Raw genomic sequence first — 15,720 nt, 5'->3', positions numbered from 1 at the left:
CAAACCTGTGTCTTCGGGGGGGGGGGGGGGGGGTGACCCCATCCAGCACAGGCTGAAACTCCTCACCCTGCTCTGCCTTCCGACTGACCAGGAGTATCTCTGTCTTGTCTGGATTTAATTTCACCTTGTTGGCCCTCATGACAGTCACCAGTTCGTGACCTGAATGGCATGCTTGGCTTTAGGTGAAAAAGAGTAATAGAGTTGGGTGTCATCTGCGTAAATTTGATACCAAACTCCAAAATTCTGGATGATCTTTCCCAGCAGTAAATGTTAAACAGCATGGGGGCAAAACTGAATCCTGAGGGACCCATAGGCCACAGACCTGGACCCACAGGCCACAGCTCCACCATCAGGGCCCGTCCATCCAGCAGGGACTGGAGCCACTGTAAGACAGTGCCCCTAAGTCCCATCCAGGAAGCACGGCCCAGAAGTATACCATGGTTGATGGTTTCGAAAACCGCTGAGAGGTCCAGGAGAACCAGCAGGGATACACTTTCCCTGTCTAGCTCTCTTCATAGATCATCCACCAACCAATGTCATTTCAGTACCGTAACCAGGCCTGAAACTAGATTGGGATGGATCTAGATAATCGGTTTCATCCAAGAAATTTTGAAGTTGTGAGGCCACCACCTTCTCTAGAACCTTGCCCAGGAAGGGAGATTTGATATTTGCCGGTAGTTCAGTCTTTAATAGTGGACTTACTGTTGTCTCCTTAAAACTACTTGGCATCATGCCTTGGGTCGAGGAGGCATTCACCAGCACCTTCACCCTCCTGCTAGTCCACCCCCCCCCTTGCTGATTTTATTAGCCAGGATGGGCAAGAATACAGAGAACAAGTGGTCATTCTCATTCCTCCCCAAGATCTTGTCCACATTCTCAGACTGAACAAGTTGAAAGGAATTCATTAAACTAGGACAGACAGCTGCTTCAGTTACATCAATGGAGATTGCATCAACACTAGGATCAATGTCTGCGTGGATCCAAGTGACTTTATCTTCGAAGAACCTGGTAAACTCATCGCAATGAGCTGCTGATTGGTCAGGGATTCATGGTTGGATAGGGTTTTAAAGTCCTCTGACCACTCGAAACAGCTCTCTTGGGCGGTTCTTTGCAGATGCAATGTTGGCGGTCACAAACTGTCCTTGTGCCACCTTCATTGGTGTGGCATAGGCATTTAAATGAGCTCTAGACCATGCTCGATTGGATTTGCTGAGATTTATGCCAATGCTTCTCTAGTCTCCGTTTCACTCACTTCATCACCACCAGCTCCTCGGGAGTACCAGTGGGCTGACTTGGTTCTGCTTTGCAAAAGGAGACATTCAGGAGCAATCGTGTCTACAGCCCTAGCCCCTCTGAATTTTAGAATTCTGCCAGAGCTTTCCTACCGAAATGGCAGGAAAATCCCCAACAGCCATCAGGAATCCATCTGGATCCATAAGTCTCCTGGGGTGGACCTTCCTGGTCGGTCCACCACCTCTGTTCAGAGTCCCGGTTAGCCTAAATCTAACCAAGCAGTGATCAGTCCATACTGTAGAGAGTTTCTCCACTACACTATCACTATCATCCCGCCCCAAACAGAAGACCAGAACTAATGTGTACCCAGCACATCAAGCACCAATAGGTTGTGGTAGACCAGTGGTTCTCAACCCATGGGTCCCTAGGTGTTTTGGCCTACAACTCCCAGAAATCCCAGCCAGTTTACCAGCTGTTAGGATTTCTAGGAATTGAAGGCCAAAACACCTGGGGACCTGCAGATTGAGAACCACTGCAGTAGACCACAAATAGTAGATCATTAAGAATGGAATATACTCTGTCTTAGGTGGGACCTTTTCTACAAGATGCCTCAAATTCTGTAAACACTTCCTATGTGGGCACAATGTAGTATAAGTGTTGTGACCTTATTGTGGTCTGAGGCAGAGAGCACTGTCACTCTGCAGCAAAAAAGGATCAGTAGCTGTAATTTCTATGATTCTTTTCTTTGTAGCTATGCTTGATCTTGCCCGATGTTGCTGAAGTATAACCATTTCTCTTCTTCTTTACAGCTGTACTGGGGCCCATATGTTTTCATCGTCTTTGTTGTCTTTCTCGTCTTCTTCTTCTTCTTCACCTTCTTTAAAGTCCCTGAGACAAAAGGCCGGACTTTTGAAGACATCTCTAGTGGCTTTGAGCGGCGAACAGAGGATGGTGTTGCCTCACCTCCTGTAGAAAAGAACTCAATGGTGGAATTGACAAGCATACAGCCTGCAAAAGATGACGCCGCCAGCGTTTAAGAGGCTCTGTTCTTGACACCTGTTGTCATTGAGGTTAATCCTCATGGGGGGAAAGCCGCTATAACCTTTAAATTGCTGCTATTTTTTTCATTTCCCTTCTCAGTTCCTTCTGTCTGCCAAGACTTTTGCAAAGTACTAAACTATGAAAAAGGTAGGGAGCTTTTAACTGCTCCCATCACTTGAAGGTGTTATGGCAAATCTAACCTCATTCTTCCCAACTTGCTCCATTTTGTCACTCATCTAGAGAGACTTGAGAAAGATTGCTGATTTCTCTCTCTCTCCCTCTTTTTTTTTTATTCCACTCATGTTGAATTGTTACACAGGGGCTAACACATTTATGTATTGTTTATTAACAGCTTCGGAAGAATGCTTTTTTGTACATGAGCTAGCAGCTCCTCTTTTGTTAAGACAACTTTCTATACTGTGATTGTAGAAAGTGTCCAAAACATGGGATTTCATCTGCTGGGAAAGCTCTGTCAAATCTATTTATTTCATCAATTGGGAGGGATTGGGAAATGGAGCAATGATACAGTGGATACTACTTCTCTTTTTTGTACAATCAAAATATTTTTATTTTCTAGAGTGTATTTATTTACGTGTTACATGAGTTGTAAATATTTATTTTTATGTAAAAAGAGGCTTCTATGTATAAATGAACCAGAGCAAATGTTTTAGATAGATGTTTTAAGGTAAGAAGCACTATGACTGTAAAAAGATAGGTGATGGGATACCAAAGAGATAAGAAGTCACCTTGCCGACAGGGGTGTGATCCCGGGTGGATTATGCCTGTCCCATTTTAGGGTTAAAGTGTGTTTTCAGAAAAGTGGGACCTTTGAAAGAAAAGCATGTTTTCTTTATGTGCTCCATGCTTGTCAGAATATTTGCTGAGTGTGTTGAAGAGTTTTTATTAAGTACTACTTGAAAATTGTGATGTGTAAATGGGACCTTGCAACATGATACATTCAGTCATTGTTCACAAATGAAGGACTGCAGGCCAGAACTTGGAAACATGGGTTTTTTAAAACTACAATTCCAATAGAATTAGCTCACTATATTTACAGGTTTGGCTTTTGTGGATTTAATTAAAACATTATCTCTAGGAATCTGTTAGGCCCCCCAGTAAAACTGTGGTCAACGTCCATGAGAAGTTGACCATAACATCACACTGGAGGCCCTAGTGGCTCTCAATTTGTAGGTCCCCAGATGTTTTGGCCATCAACTCCCAGAAATCCTAACAGCTGGTAAAACTGGCTGGGATTTCTGGGAGTTGTAGGACAAAATGCCTGGGGACCCACAGATTGAGAACCACTGCACTAGAGATCTCTAGAAATAACATCTACCTAGGAATCTCTAGGTTCTTCAGCATGAAACTATGGTCAACTTCCACCAGAAGCTGGCCACAGAGCTCTCCTAGAGGACCTCAATATTCCTAAATGTTTTTTCCGCTTTTACAGGGCCCCTGTGCCCCCAGCTCCAGTGAATGTGGAGGGTTGACTATAATTTTTTGCCAGTATGGGGGAGTATATTATTTTCCCCCGTAACAGGCCATAGGAATTGTAGTGAAAAAAAGAGATTTTTCCAGGGGTGCTTTTGGTCATTTTATGGTAAGATTTTGAAGATATGAATGGACATCTTGTGGCTGCCAAGATGTAGGAAAATTAATGCGGGAAGAACAAACCTGATTCTTTCAAGGGCTAATCTTCCATGATAAAGACATGTCCCTCAGTCTGCAAACCTAATGTTTTTTGGGACAAAGGACCAATCATCTGAGGTCCCTGCCACACAGCTGAATAAAATCCAACATTATCTTCTTTGAACTGGGATATATGGCAGTGTGGTCTCAGATAACCCAGTTCAAAGTAGATATTGTGGAATTTTTTGCCTTGATATTCTGGGATATAGGACTGTGTGGAAGGGCCCTCAGCCAACCCCGATGGCCTCTCAACATATTACCTTTCTGCATTCCTCTTGCATATTAAGTTCCATATTTTTTTGTCTTTTAAAGGTACAATAATATACATATTTGAGTCATAACTGGAGTTTGAGTTACTATTTTTTTTTTGTTAGTGGCAATAATGGATTAGTTTGTCCTTTTTTTAAAAGGATGAAGTCTAAATATAGAAAGAGGCAGACTACCTTTTAACTTGAATTTTGGTAATGAATTACTTCATTATTACAGTAGAGTCTCACTTATCCAAGCTAAACGGGCCGGCAGAAGCTTGGATAAGCGAATATCTTGGATAATAAGGAGGGATTAAGGAAAGGCTTATTAAACATCAAATTAGGTTATGATTTTACAAATTTAAGTGCCAAAACATCATGTTATACAACAAATTTGACAGAAAGAGTAGTTCAATACGCAGTAATGTTATGTTGTAATTACTGCATTTACGAATTTAGCACCAAAATATCATGATATATTGAAAACCTTGACTACAAAAATGGCTTGGATTATCCAGAAGCTTGGATAAGCGAGGCTTGGATAAGTGAGACTCTACTGTACATGGAAATGTATGGCATGTTCTCAATGTGAGAAGCTGTTAGCATACGCAAGTAGAAACACAGACCAAAGTTACTGAAACATACTTTAAAAACTAAGACAAAATGTAAGCCTGAAACATCTGAGTAGTTCTCAAATATTTATTGATTGTATATAACCAGGGTTTCTTTTGGCTAATTTTCCATATGTATTATGAACACCATGATACAAATGTATCTTGCTGTACTGTATATGTTGGGGTTGGAATCCGAATTTAGAGGTGTTCAATTGGGTTGGCTGAAGCAGCCTCCTTCTGGTGACTGCGGGTCAACTTCCACCCAGTTGGATAGAGTCACCTGCTATAAGTAGAGCTTGGATCATGACAATTGGGCCAACCCAGTTCCAAGGGATCCCGCTTTAACATAGCATAACCTAGCTGGTTCCTCTGTCTCTTTTGTGATGCTTATTCAATGGCTGGAAGGACTGCCATGCTGGAGAAGGGAGAATGGGCAGCTCTATTTTAGCCTGTCAAGTTGCACATTCCTAAATTTCAGACCCAGCTTATCATTAATGAGATATATTTTTATAGATGCATAACTATAATATATTGTAATTTAGTCTGTGAAAGTTACATTCCAGAGAAGTTCCATGTGCACTAGTGGCTTCTTCTGTTTCTGCTCAGGGAGTGAAGGGAAAGATAGGTCAAGTTGTGGTGATAAGTACACCATAAACCTAAACTAATGGATTGGCATGTCCTTTTTTCAGGGGATCTGTGTGGCATTTTAGAGATATCCCCCCTACTAAGCCATAGTTCTTGGTATTCTTTGGGATGTCCTGAAGTTAACACATTAAAAAACTAGTATGGTAGACTTTCAGTTAACTGTCCCCTGTGGGGATTAGTAGAAACTCTATTAATGTAGTTTGAGAGTTACTATTTAAAAAATAGGACTAATACTATACATCATACTACACCATAAACTCGGTATTGACTTGATACTAATATTGAAATACTGTAATTATAAGCAAATTAAGATAAAGATACAATTTTACTGTATTACACATATATTTTTAATTTTTATTTAAATTATTTCTTGAATTTTTTTGCTGGTTGCTTGAAATTTTCACTTTGCTAGAATTCTGGTTAACTGAGAGTCTACTGTATTAAATTTGTACTTTCGAGGCCCCTTCCACACAGCTGTATAAAATCCCACATTATCTGCTTTGAACTGGATTATATGGGAGTGTGGATTCAGATAACCCTGTTCAAAGCAGATATTGTGGGTTATCTGCCTTGATATTCTGGGTTATATGGCTGTGTAGAAAGGCCCTGAGAGGACCTGCGCTGCTGCTGGGAAACATGCTAATGTGTATTTCTTTGGACACAGACGTGAGCATTTGTGACTTGAGAGTCAGGAGAATCTAAAGGAAGAGGATTCTTCGACGTCACGTTTATTCACTTGAAGGATAACTTCACACAAGCAACTCAGGCTTCTTCTACACTGCCATATAAAATGCAGAATATCTGCTTTGAACTGGATTATATGGCAGTGACTCATAATCCAGTTCAAAGCAGATAATGTGGATTATCTGCTTTGATAATCTGAGTTATATGACAGTGTAGAAGTGGCCTCACACTACTGAGTAACTGAAGGCAAACTGGATGGTCAAATATGCAGATGAGATATATTTCTAGTTCCCCTTTGAGAAGTAATCCAATCTATGTATCAAACCCGGCTTCTATAATTGGATCTGCCTTTTCTCTCGGAGTTCATTCTGTTTATCTTTTACACTTCAAATCTCCTTTATTTACTCCACTGAGACATAATGTGCTTTCATGCAGCTCAGTTCGTTTGGCTTCAGTATGTGAATATTGACATCTTCAAAGCAAAATTGTTTCTGTATGGGTGGAATAGCATTCCACATTTTGTGCCCCTCTGATTGCAGTATGCAAACATATGTATCTGCACAAAGGTGTGTGTTACTTTCTTTTTTCTTTATGTTGTAAAGATTTCCAGTGGGTTTTATATGTCTTACTCTTGTGAATGTGTTGATTTTTTTAAAATAAAAGATTGGGATGAAAATTTTAAATGTATATTTAATTTCTTGCTTTACTGTTTACTCATTTTTAGCCTATATATATTGTTTAACAGTGAACTATTCCACTGTGCTGTGTATGCATTGTGACCCTTGCCAACGTAAGATTACTTTCAAAGCTTCCTTCCAATCGTGGCTTTAAATCCGTGTTTTCTAACTTTTTTTTTGACCAGGGACCACTTGACCAGGATTAGTACCAAACATTAGTACCAAAAGAGTTACGAATCCGTTTTTGGTCAACTTTAGATTTGGTTATCTAGGGTGCAGATTCAGAAAAGTGCATTGGATATGCACCAACTCTAGTTTCAGATACAGAACATATGCCGTCTAGTAGTTGCCATCTGCTCACCCACAGAAAAACATATTTAATAATCTAGAGCTGATGTGGTCTATCCAATGCAATTTTATGAATCAACATACCAAATAACCCCAGGAACAGGCCTAAAAACGATGACACCAAGGCATTCCCGCTTCAAGGTGCCACATGGAACGGCTCTGTTCAGAAAGAGGGAGGAGGAGAAGCAGCAGTCAGGAGGCTTGTCGTGCCTTTCGTGGGTAGTCAGCCTCTCTCCTCCCGACATCCCCGTTGTCTTGGCACTATAGGAAGGTTTCGCAAGACCAGTCACTTTCGGTTACTACAATGGTGTAGTAACAGTAAGGCCGCTGACCATATTTTAGTTCTTAGGGACCACTGGTGGTCCACGGAGCACAAGTTGGAAACCATTGCTTTAAATCAGTAGTTCCCAACCTTTTTTTGACCAGGGCCCACTTAATCAGGACCCACTTTGACTAAGGACCACTCTCCAACATCAGTACCAAAAGGGTTACAAATCAGTTTTTGGTCAACTTTAGATTCAGTTTGGTTATTTGGGGTGCTGATTCAGAAAACTGCATTGGACAGACCACATCAACTCTAGTTTCTCATACAGAACATATGCCATCCAGTAGTCGCCATCTGCTCGCCCACAGAAACCATATTTAATCATCTAGAGCTGATGTGGTCTATTCAATGCAATGGTCAGTTCTGTAGAAAGGATCAGAAATAAATATAGAGGAAGGTTCACAGACCAGATTTTTGTCCTCACGGCCCACAGGTTGAGAACCACTGCTTTAAATTAAGTAACTAATTGAATGATTCATCACTCAAGTATTGATGGACTACTCATAGACAAATAGGTTCTTCATAGAGTTATTGTTACAGGCAAATGGTATATATTACTAATAAGGTGTTAAACCCTTAAACAGTACTTCCTTAAGTGAAGAAAACACTGCAGTAATAAACCATATAACATTCAGTTACAAAACCATATTTTAATGTGGACACCAATGTGTGCATATAATCAGGATTCATTACACATTCTTTGTACCAGAATGAAATGTAGAAAAAATAGAAATACACAATCAGAATTGCACAACTTTATGATATTTCCACACAAGAATGTACTGATTGTTGGTGAAGATTTAATTTTTAACATGAACTACAGCTGAATTAACCCAAAGTAGGGAAGCAAGTTTCCGCCAAAGTAAATTGTTCACACGTTTTCAAATCTACCATGAGCTGTTGGTTGAACGAACGGCCTCTGTTGTAGTCTGAACACATTTATATTACAATCTAATTTTAATAAAATAAAAATTTTGATAGTTCTCTTTCATTTGCATTTTTACATTTGAAACAGTCGCCTGTATTTAAGTGAGAGAATGAGACTTAAAAGTGCTTTATTATAGGGTTGCTTTTATTCCTAAAAAGATTTCACACACAAACACTGGCAAGAGTGACTTTCCAACATGCTTTTCTTTGGCCTTTATCACGTTTGCTTCAAAGTAATGCTTTTCAAAAAATTCTGGGGACGTTCACTCTTATCTCTGTTTTCATTGTTTACAGGTTTTGCTTATTAGTGCAACAAATGGTGACTTTTCTTCTTTTGTGATCAAAATGGCACTTGTTTCTTTCCTATTTTTTGGCAACAAGCAAAAGCTAAAGCAGCAATTTAAATTAAAGCAAGGTTTGTTATATTCTTTAGAGACCCAGTGGTTACTAAGATATTGTCTGGGCAACACAAAAGCACTGTCCCCTCTCCCATATTGGTTTCTGCTTCCCCATCCCAAACACAATGAAGCTGGATAAAGGGTCAACAGCAAGTGCACATGATAAAATTGTGGCTAGTGTATAGGTTGTTTTTATCAAGCACGTTTCTCTCTGGTATGCTAGAAAAGCAAAGCCTTTTTTTTAAGGTCATTCCTCTTCCAGAGTGCAAGTCGCTCAAATTGCTCAATGCTCATTTTGAAAACTTCCTGAAATTCTTCAGGTGTCAAGTGCCGCTGAATAAAGAAAAGAAAGAAGAAGAAAAACACAGGAAAGTCTAAAGCACTTCCAAAAAAGCCTTCATTTTAAGTATGATACCAGTAATAAACAGTTTGAGGCCCCTTCCATACTACCCTACATCCCAGGATCTGCTCCCAGATTACCTTTTATACTCGAAGATAAGCCAGGTTTTTCAGCCCTTTTGTGAGTTGAAAAAGCCTTCCTTGGCTTATAATGGGGTCAAGGCCGGGCAGCAGAGCCTAGAGGCTATTGCTTGAAACATATGACATATTTCTCTCTCTTCATCTCCTCCCTTATCAGTGTTTTCTTTTCCAAAGCCTTCCTTGCTCTTAACCAAGGGAATGTTTTGAAAAGGAAAAGAAGAGGGAGAGAAGCCAGGAAGAAATCTCAATTTATCTTATAAAACCATCCAATTGCAAAGGCTTCCACTGCAAGCCTTTGCAATCCCTATGTACCTATACATCTGTATCTATCTATATACGTTAATTTTATATATGAATTTTCCCCTCATATGTTTGCAAGTCTTTGCAAATCCTATATACATATAGATATCTAGAGTTTTCCATGTATCTGTATCTATATATAAACATTATTTTATATATGAATTTTCACCTCACATGTTTACAAGTTTCTGCAAATCCTATATAGATATAATTATCTCTAGAGAGAGAGATGTCTAGATAGATATATATGGATATCGATATCTAAGGCTTGCAAATATTGCAGGGTAAATGCACACACACATATAGAGAGAGATGTCGAGATAGATATAAACATATATATAGGACTTGCAAATATTGCAGGAGGGAATGCACATATATAGAGAGAGAATTTGCAAACCTTTCAGGGGGAAATGCTATGTGAAAGTTTATATAGTTACAGATCTATATCTACTCTGTATTGTTTATATATGCATTGAATGTTTGCCTGTTACTATGCTGGAAGCCGACCTGAGTCCCCATGGGGAGACTGGGCGGGATACAAATAAAGTTCTTTATTATTATTATTATTATTATTATTATTATTATTATTATTATTATTATTAAGTTATTGTTGATACTGTATTGTTTTTGTTAACCCCACTTTCCCACTTACAAAGCTAAGCTTACTAGGGTTTTTGTTAAATACGGTAAATATTCAAAAACATTTAACCTACTGATGCCTCAATTAATGTAATTTTTGGTATCTATTTTTATTTTGAAATTTACCAGTAGCTGCTGCATTTCCCACCCTCAGCTTATACACAAGTCAATAAGTTTTCCCAGTTTTTTGTGGTAAAATTAGGTGCCTCGGCTTATATTCGGGTTGACTTATACTAGAGTATATATGGTATCTGTTTATCCCAGATTATCTGGCAGTTGAGACTCATATAATCCAGTTCAAAGCAGATAAACTGGGATAGGGCCCTGGGCTATAGAGCAGTGTAGAAGGGCCTTAGACTTTATTAGATTCACTACTTATTTTGGACATCATTTCCATAACATAACAGTCATGCGTTTGTTATTTAATTATCTTGTTGATTTATCTGTTTGCACCTGAGATCATCATTACAAGAAAAATCAGAGTAATACTTGTTTGCAACTTGCTTAAAATTAAGTCTTGTGACTGCTAACCCTCCCTGCTACTGCAGATATTCCTCAACTTACTTGCAGCATTGGAAAGCCATTACAGCAACCTCTCTACGTGCTATTCTGTTAGGCTTGGATATCTGGAAAATCTGTGTCCCAAGCCCTAGAAATATGGTTTATAATAGTTGCATAATAGTTTATTTATTAATTATACCTTTGCTTGGAAAGAGAGGCGCTAAAAACCTATCCACAACTCAAAGTTTTCATTTTATCCCCTTACTATTGCCAAGTTGTGAAGGTCTGATATAGCGTATTCTTGACCCTGTATCTCTAAAATATCCCTTCCTGGAAACAGTCCCAGCAGCTCTACCAATTATAATACTTACAGCTTTGCTATTTTAAAATTTATACTTTCTTACCTCCAGCCTGGTTCTGTCCACATCCTTTGGTAATTTCACTCGAACCCTGTTTGTTACAATAAGGCTTTCATACGGATAGACCTATAACAAAAGAAAAATCAGGACAGTTAGAAAATCAAATATCTCTCATGGCAATTGTTACATGCATTTGGTACAGTCTTACATCATAACAACAGAATCACAGCAATCCACCTAGAGCAGTGGCTCTCAACCTGTGGGTCCCCAAATGTTTTGGCCTTCAACTCCCAGAAGTCCTAACATCTGGTAAACTGGCAGGGATTTCTGGAAGTTTTAGGTCAAAACACCTGGGGACCCACAGGTTGAGAACCACTGACCTAGAGTATTCACAGCAAGTAACCCTCTAACCTCTTTCAGAAAGCATTCACAGAAAGAGACCTGACTATCTTTCTGAGCAAATGGTTCTGAGCAGCTGTTCCAGTGTTTCCTTGACCATACTCTTGCTTCAAAAGTATCTGAAAATATATTTTTCCTAATCTCAGCTGGCCTAGCAACTCTCAACTCATGTTGAACGGTAGCCTTAATACTGTTCTTTCAAGCTTAGGCTACATATTTCTAATGTTCTTTGCTGCTTGATTCTTTCATTCACTTTTCCTATATGCTCTTTTTATTTTCTCTTCTTGTTTGCACTTAATATACAACCACATTTTTTCAGATGTTTCCTATTTTCTTCTTCAATGGGATTGTTTGCAGTTGTTTATTTGATTTTTGTAATTGTCCTTCAAGAATTCCAATTCTTGCTGGATTATTTATTTACAGTATTTGTACTCTGCCCTTCTCACCCCGAAGGGGACTCAGGGTGGATCACAAAACACATATAAGGCAAACATTCAATGCCGTTATATGTAGACAGGACAGACAACAGTACAGATAGCAGCATATAGGGATTTCCCATCTTTGGCATCCTGGAAGTTGTGCTCAATTCTGGCCATGTGAAGGGGGTGCTGTTGCTCCATCCTCCATGTAGAAGAGCCCTGTTCACAGACTTCCTCCTTTTTTGATTGCCGGTATTTTTCTGGTATTTCCTTTATGGTGCTATTAAAATACTTCCCCACTAAGGGGCACCTATTTATCTATTCACAGCTGTTTTCAATCTGCTAGGCAGTGAGCTGAGCTGAAGGTTGGGCACTCACCCCCGACCGGGGCTTCAAACTGCCAACCTTTTGATTGGCAAAATTTATTGCAGCTCGTGCTTAACCTGCTGAGCTAAAGCCCAGCCCTTCTTACTTTACAATCTCAGTATTCCCCTATCTAATCTAATCTATAGATTAGATTTAGATTAGATAGGGGAATACTGAGATTGTATTAGATTAATGTATGGATTAATCTAATCTTCTAATCTAATCTAAATCTAAATCTAATCTAATCTAAATCTATAATAAAATTAAAAACCCGTATGTGTGTATGTGGCACACATGTCTGCTCACACAGACAGCCTCCAACCTCCACAAACAGGCTACACTTCCCACTCCTGAAAAGCCAGCAAGTCACTACTTTGCACTGACATTGCGGTTACAGCAAGCACCTTGAAAATGTAGCCCAACCCCTGCCAATGTCCTCCCCAAACACTACAAACCACCACCCAAGGAATGCTTTCATTTGGGGACCATTTCGTCCTACATTTTGTTTTTTCTTCCACCACAGGCAGGCATCCCAGGGTTCTCCATTCCTGTAAAATTTGCATGGCCCCGCCTACTGCCCTTGCACCACAGGCAGGCATCCCAAGGTTCTCCATTGCTGTGGAATTTGCATGACCCCTTCCCTACTACTGCCCTTCCCTTTCCAATCTGTCTGTATAACAAACAGCAAAATTGACCTGCAACTAAACTTACTGGAAGAGTTTGTGATATTGAAGTTGTAGTTTACCCTGCATCAAGTCAGAGCATTGTGACTCCTACTGCGGAATTTATAGGAGTGGTACTTCACCTATACCCAGAACACTATGAACCCAAACAATGATAGCTCTGGACCAAATTTCCCATGCATACCAGATTTGAAGACTTGTGGGTTTGGAAGGGAATTGGCCTGGACATTTGGGAGTAGTAGGTACTAGGATTTATAGTTCACCTGCAATGAATGAGCACTTCGAACCCCACCGATGATGGACCAGGACCAAACTTGCCACACAAAAGCCCCCATAACCAATACAAGTTTGGAGGAAATAGAGTTATAGTTCAGCTGCATTTGGCTCTGGGAGTTGTAGTTCACCCTTATCCAGACAGCACTCAACCCAGCCAATGACGGATCTAGACCAAACTTGGCACACTGCCTCATCATATCCAATTATGCATACAGGCAGGGTATCAGGCTAATTGACCTTTGCTCTATGAGTTGTTAGTTCACCCTTATACAGACAGCACTGAACCCAGACAACTTCGGACCTGGACTAAACTTGGCACACAACTTTCTCAAATGACCCGGGCACCACCGGGTCCCCAAGCTAGTATTTCTTAAAATCAGCTTTCTTGATATCCATGTTTCATTTTATTTGAAGATAATTTTGATGTTCTTCTGTTCTTCACGCTCCTTACCTTGTATTCTGTAAGAGAAAAAGAAATACACATAATTGGCAAATTAGATTAATTCCTAGTGTCTATAGGCTTCATTTTGAGAACTTAAGACAGATTTTTTCCAGGTAACTATTGCTAAAAATAAGATAACTGTGCTGATAGAATGGCGCTATAGAATACCTCTTTTTCCCCAAGCAGCATCCTGGTCAGCATCATATTGGCTCATAGTGGCAGCCTATATCAGAAGGAAAAATATAATTTGTTTTGGCAAAGTATTAACATTTGTGGAGTTCAAATGCTTGCTTGCTTATTTATGTCACATTTTACATGCCTTGGTTACAACTTTGTCCTTTCATTATTTGATCTATTTTGGGAGATCTAGTACAGTTTCCCTTGAAGAAGAATACTATGAGAGATTAGGAGACAAATGGTGCATGAGAATCTATTTTACATATTTTTTTTCATCTCAGGAGTGACTTGAGAAACTGCAAATTGCTTCTGGTGTGAGAGAATTGGACGCCTGCAAGGACATTGCCCAGGGGACACACGGATGTTTGATGTTTTACCATCCTGTGGGAGGCTTCTCTCATGTCTCCACATGCTACAGCTGACAGATGGGAGCTCACCCCGCTCCCCGGATTTGAACTGCCGATCTTTCGGTCAGCAGTTCTGTCCGCGCAAGGGTTTAACCCATTGCACCACTGGGGCCTCCCTTTTACATAATTAATGACATAAATATGTGATGAGTAAAAATGTTGGATATACAGCAAGTTCCAATTTTAAAAATCCAACTAGTAAAATGATAGGTACTGTATTTTTACTTGGAAGACAACTTGGTGTACTCTGTGGCACTTGTCTGATTTTGAAGACAATTTAAAAGTAAATTTTACAATGGTTATTTGCCACTGTGGCCATTCATTAAAATCTTCATGGAATGTCCTCCACCATTTTGGAGGCCAGGCTATGATCTGAACCACCTATGCTGCTGAATTTGCCTTGGTAACAAAAAATTTTGTTATGTAAAAAGTTATGCAAGTAGGTCCATTTTTTTGAAGGTGGATTGTGCTAATGCAAAATGTCAGGAAGAATAATTTATCTTAAAGATAAGGTGTGTTCCTTCAAATTGCTCTGTTGACATGTTTAAAAACGTTGGTTTTGTTGCTCTTAGACCTTTTCTACACTGCCATATAATCCAGATGATCAAAACACACAATCCACATTATCTGCTTTGAACTGGATTATGAGTCTACACTACCACATAATCCAGTTTAAAGCAGATAATCTGGATTTCATACATCAGTATGGATGGGACCTTAGAGTAAATGGATGGATGGATGGATGGATGGATGGATGGATGGATGGATGGAGGAAAGAAAGAAAGAAAGAAAGAAAGAAAGAAAGGAGAAAGAAGGGAATGAAAGAAAGGAATGAAAGAAAGGAGTAAGAAAGAAATGAAAGAAATGAAAGAAGGAAGGGAAGAAAGACAAAGAAGGGATGGGAAAGGAAGATAGAGAACAAAAAGAAAGAAGCAAGAGGAGGAAGATATGAGAGAAAAAACAAGGGAAGAAGGAAAGAAACAGAGATGGACAAGGTGTATGAAAAAAGGGAGGAAGGAAAGAAATAACCACAAAGAAAATGCAAATCCAGGCAATGCTAGGTATATAACGCTAATATTAGAATAGAATTAAACATTAAAGTCAATTAAAATATTTTAAAATACTTAAAAACAGTGAAAATAATCAACCCCTGTGTTACATATATAAAGCTGCAGATAAACCCTTCTCACATGGATTTTAGAGGGCAGTGATGCTCAGAGATAGAACATATCCCTAGTGTAATCCCTAATATATCTGAGAAAAAAGAAGACAAAAACTTAATTCTAGGAAGGATTGCTGCCTCATGCTATGAAGAGCCATTGACAAGCCAAGTGGAGTCCAGATATGCCAGAGGGTCACCTGGGGCCCGAGCAAGGTTGCATGTGGCCACTTAGGATGATGAAATACTGAGACTGATGCTCTGCCCAGGTACCAAAGGATGGA

The 15,720-nt window shown here is 39.5% G+C and overlaps 2 protein-coding genes across 5 annotated transcripts in view; one reads left to right on the top strand and one right to left on the bottom strand.

Annotated features, from left to right (window-relative positions):
* LOC100559998 (solute carrier family 2, facilitated glucose transporter member 3) overlaps positions 1-6,837 on the top strand; it is a 35,177-nt gene extending 28,340 nt beyond the window's left edge. Inside the window, exon 10 of the mRNA XM_008115914.3 lies at positions 2,043-6,837. Within this exon, the coding sequence (XP_008114121.1) occupies positions 2,043-2,270 (228 nt within the window). The 3' untranslated portion in view covers positions 2,271-6,837. The remainder of the gene's footprint in view (positions 1-2,042) is intronic.
* A 1,297-nt stretch (positions 6,838-8,134) lies between these two features.
* Positions 8,135-15,720, bottom strand: part of ablim2 (actin binding LIM protein family member 2) — a 74,012-nt gene continuing 66,426 nt past the window's right edge. For 3 of the 4 annotated variants that reach the window (XM_062982061.1, XM_062982062.1, XM_062982063.1), the window contains 2 exons: positions 13,862-13,916; positions 11,154-13,710 (listed from right to left, as the gene is read on the bottom strand). In XM_062982061.1, coding sequence (XP_062838131.1) covers positions 13,628-13,710; positions 13,862-13,916 — 138 coding nt within the window. In that variant the 3' untranslated portion in view covers positions 11,154-13,627. Of the gene's footprint in view, positions 9,163-11,153; positions 13,711-13,861; positions 13,917-15,720 lie in introns of those variants that run through there. The other variant, XM_008115915.3, reaches the window with a different exon arrangement.

Source organism: Anolis carolinensis, chromosome 5 (assembly GCF_035594765.1).
Source record: "Anolis carolinensis isolate JA03-04 chromosome 5, rAnoCar3.1.pri, whole genome shotgun sequence".
NCBI classification, from domain to species: domain Eukaryota; kingdom Metazoa; phylum Chordata; class Lepidosauria; order Squamata; family Dactyloidae; genus Anolis; species Anolis carolinensis.
The sequence above is the reverse complement of the archived record's forward strand: the minus strand, read 5'-3'. Positions and strand labels throughout refer to the sequence as shown.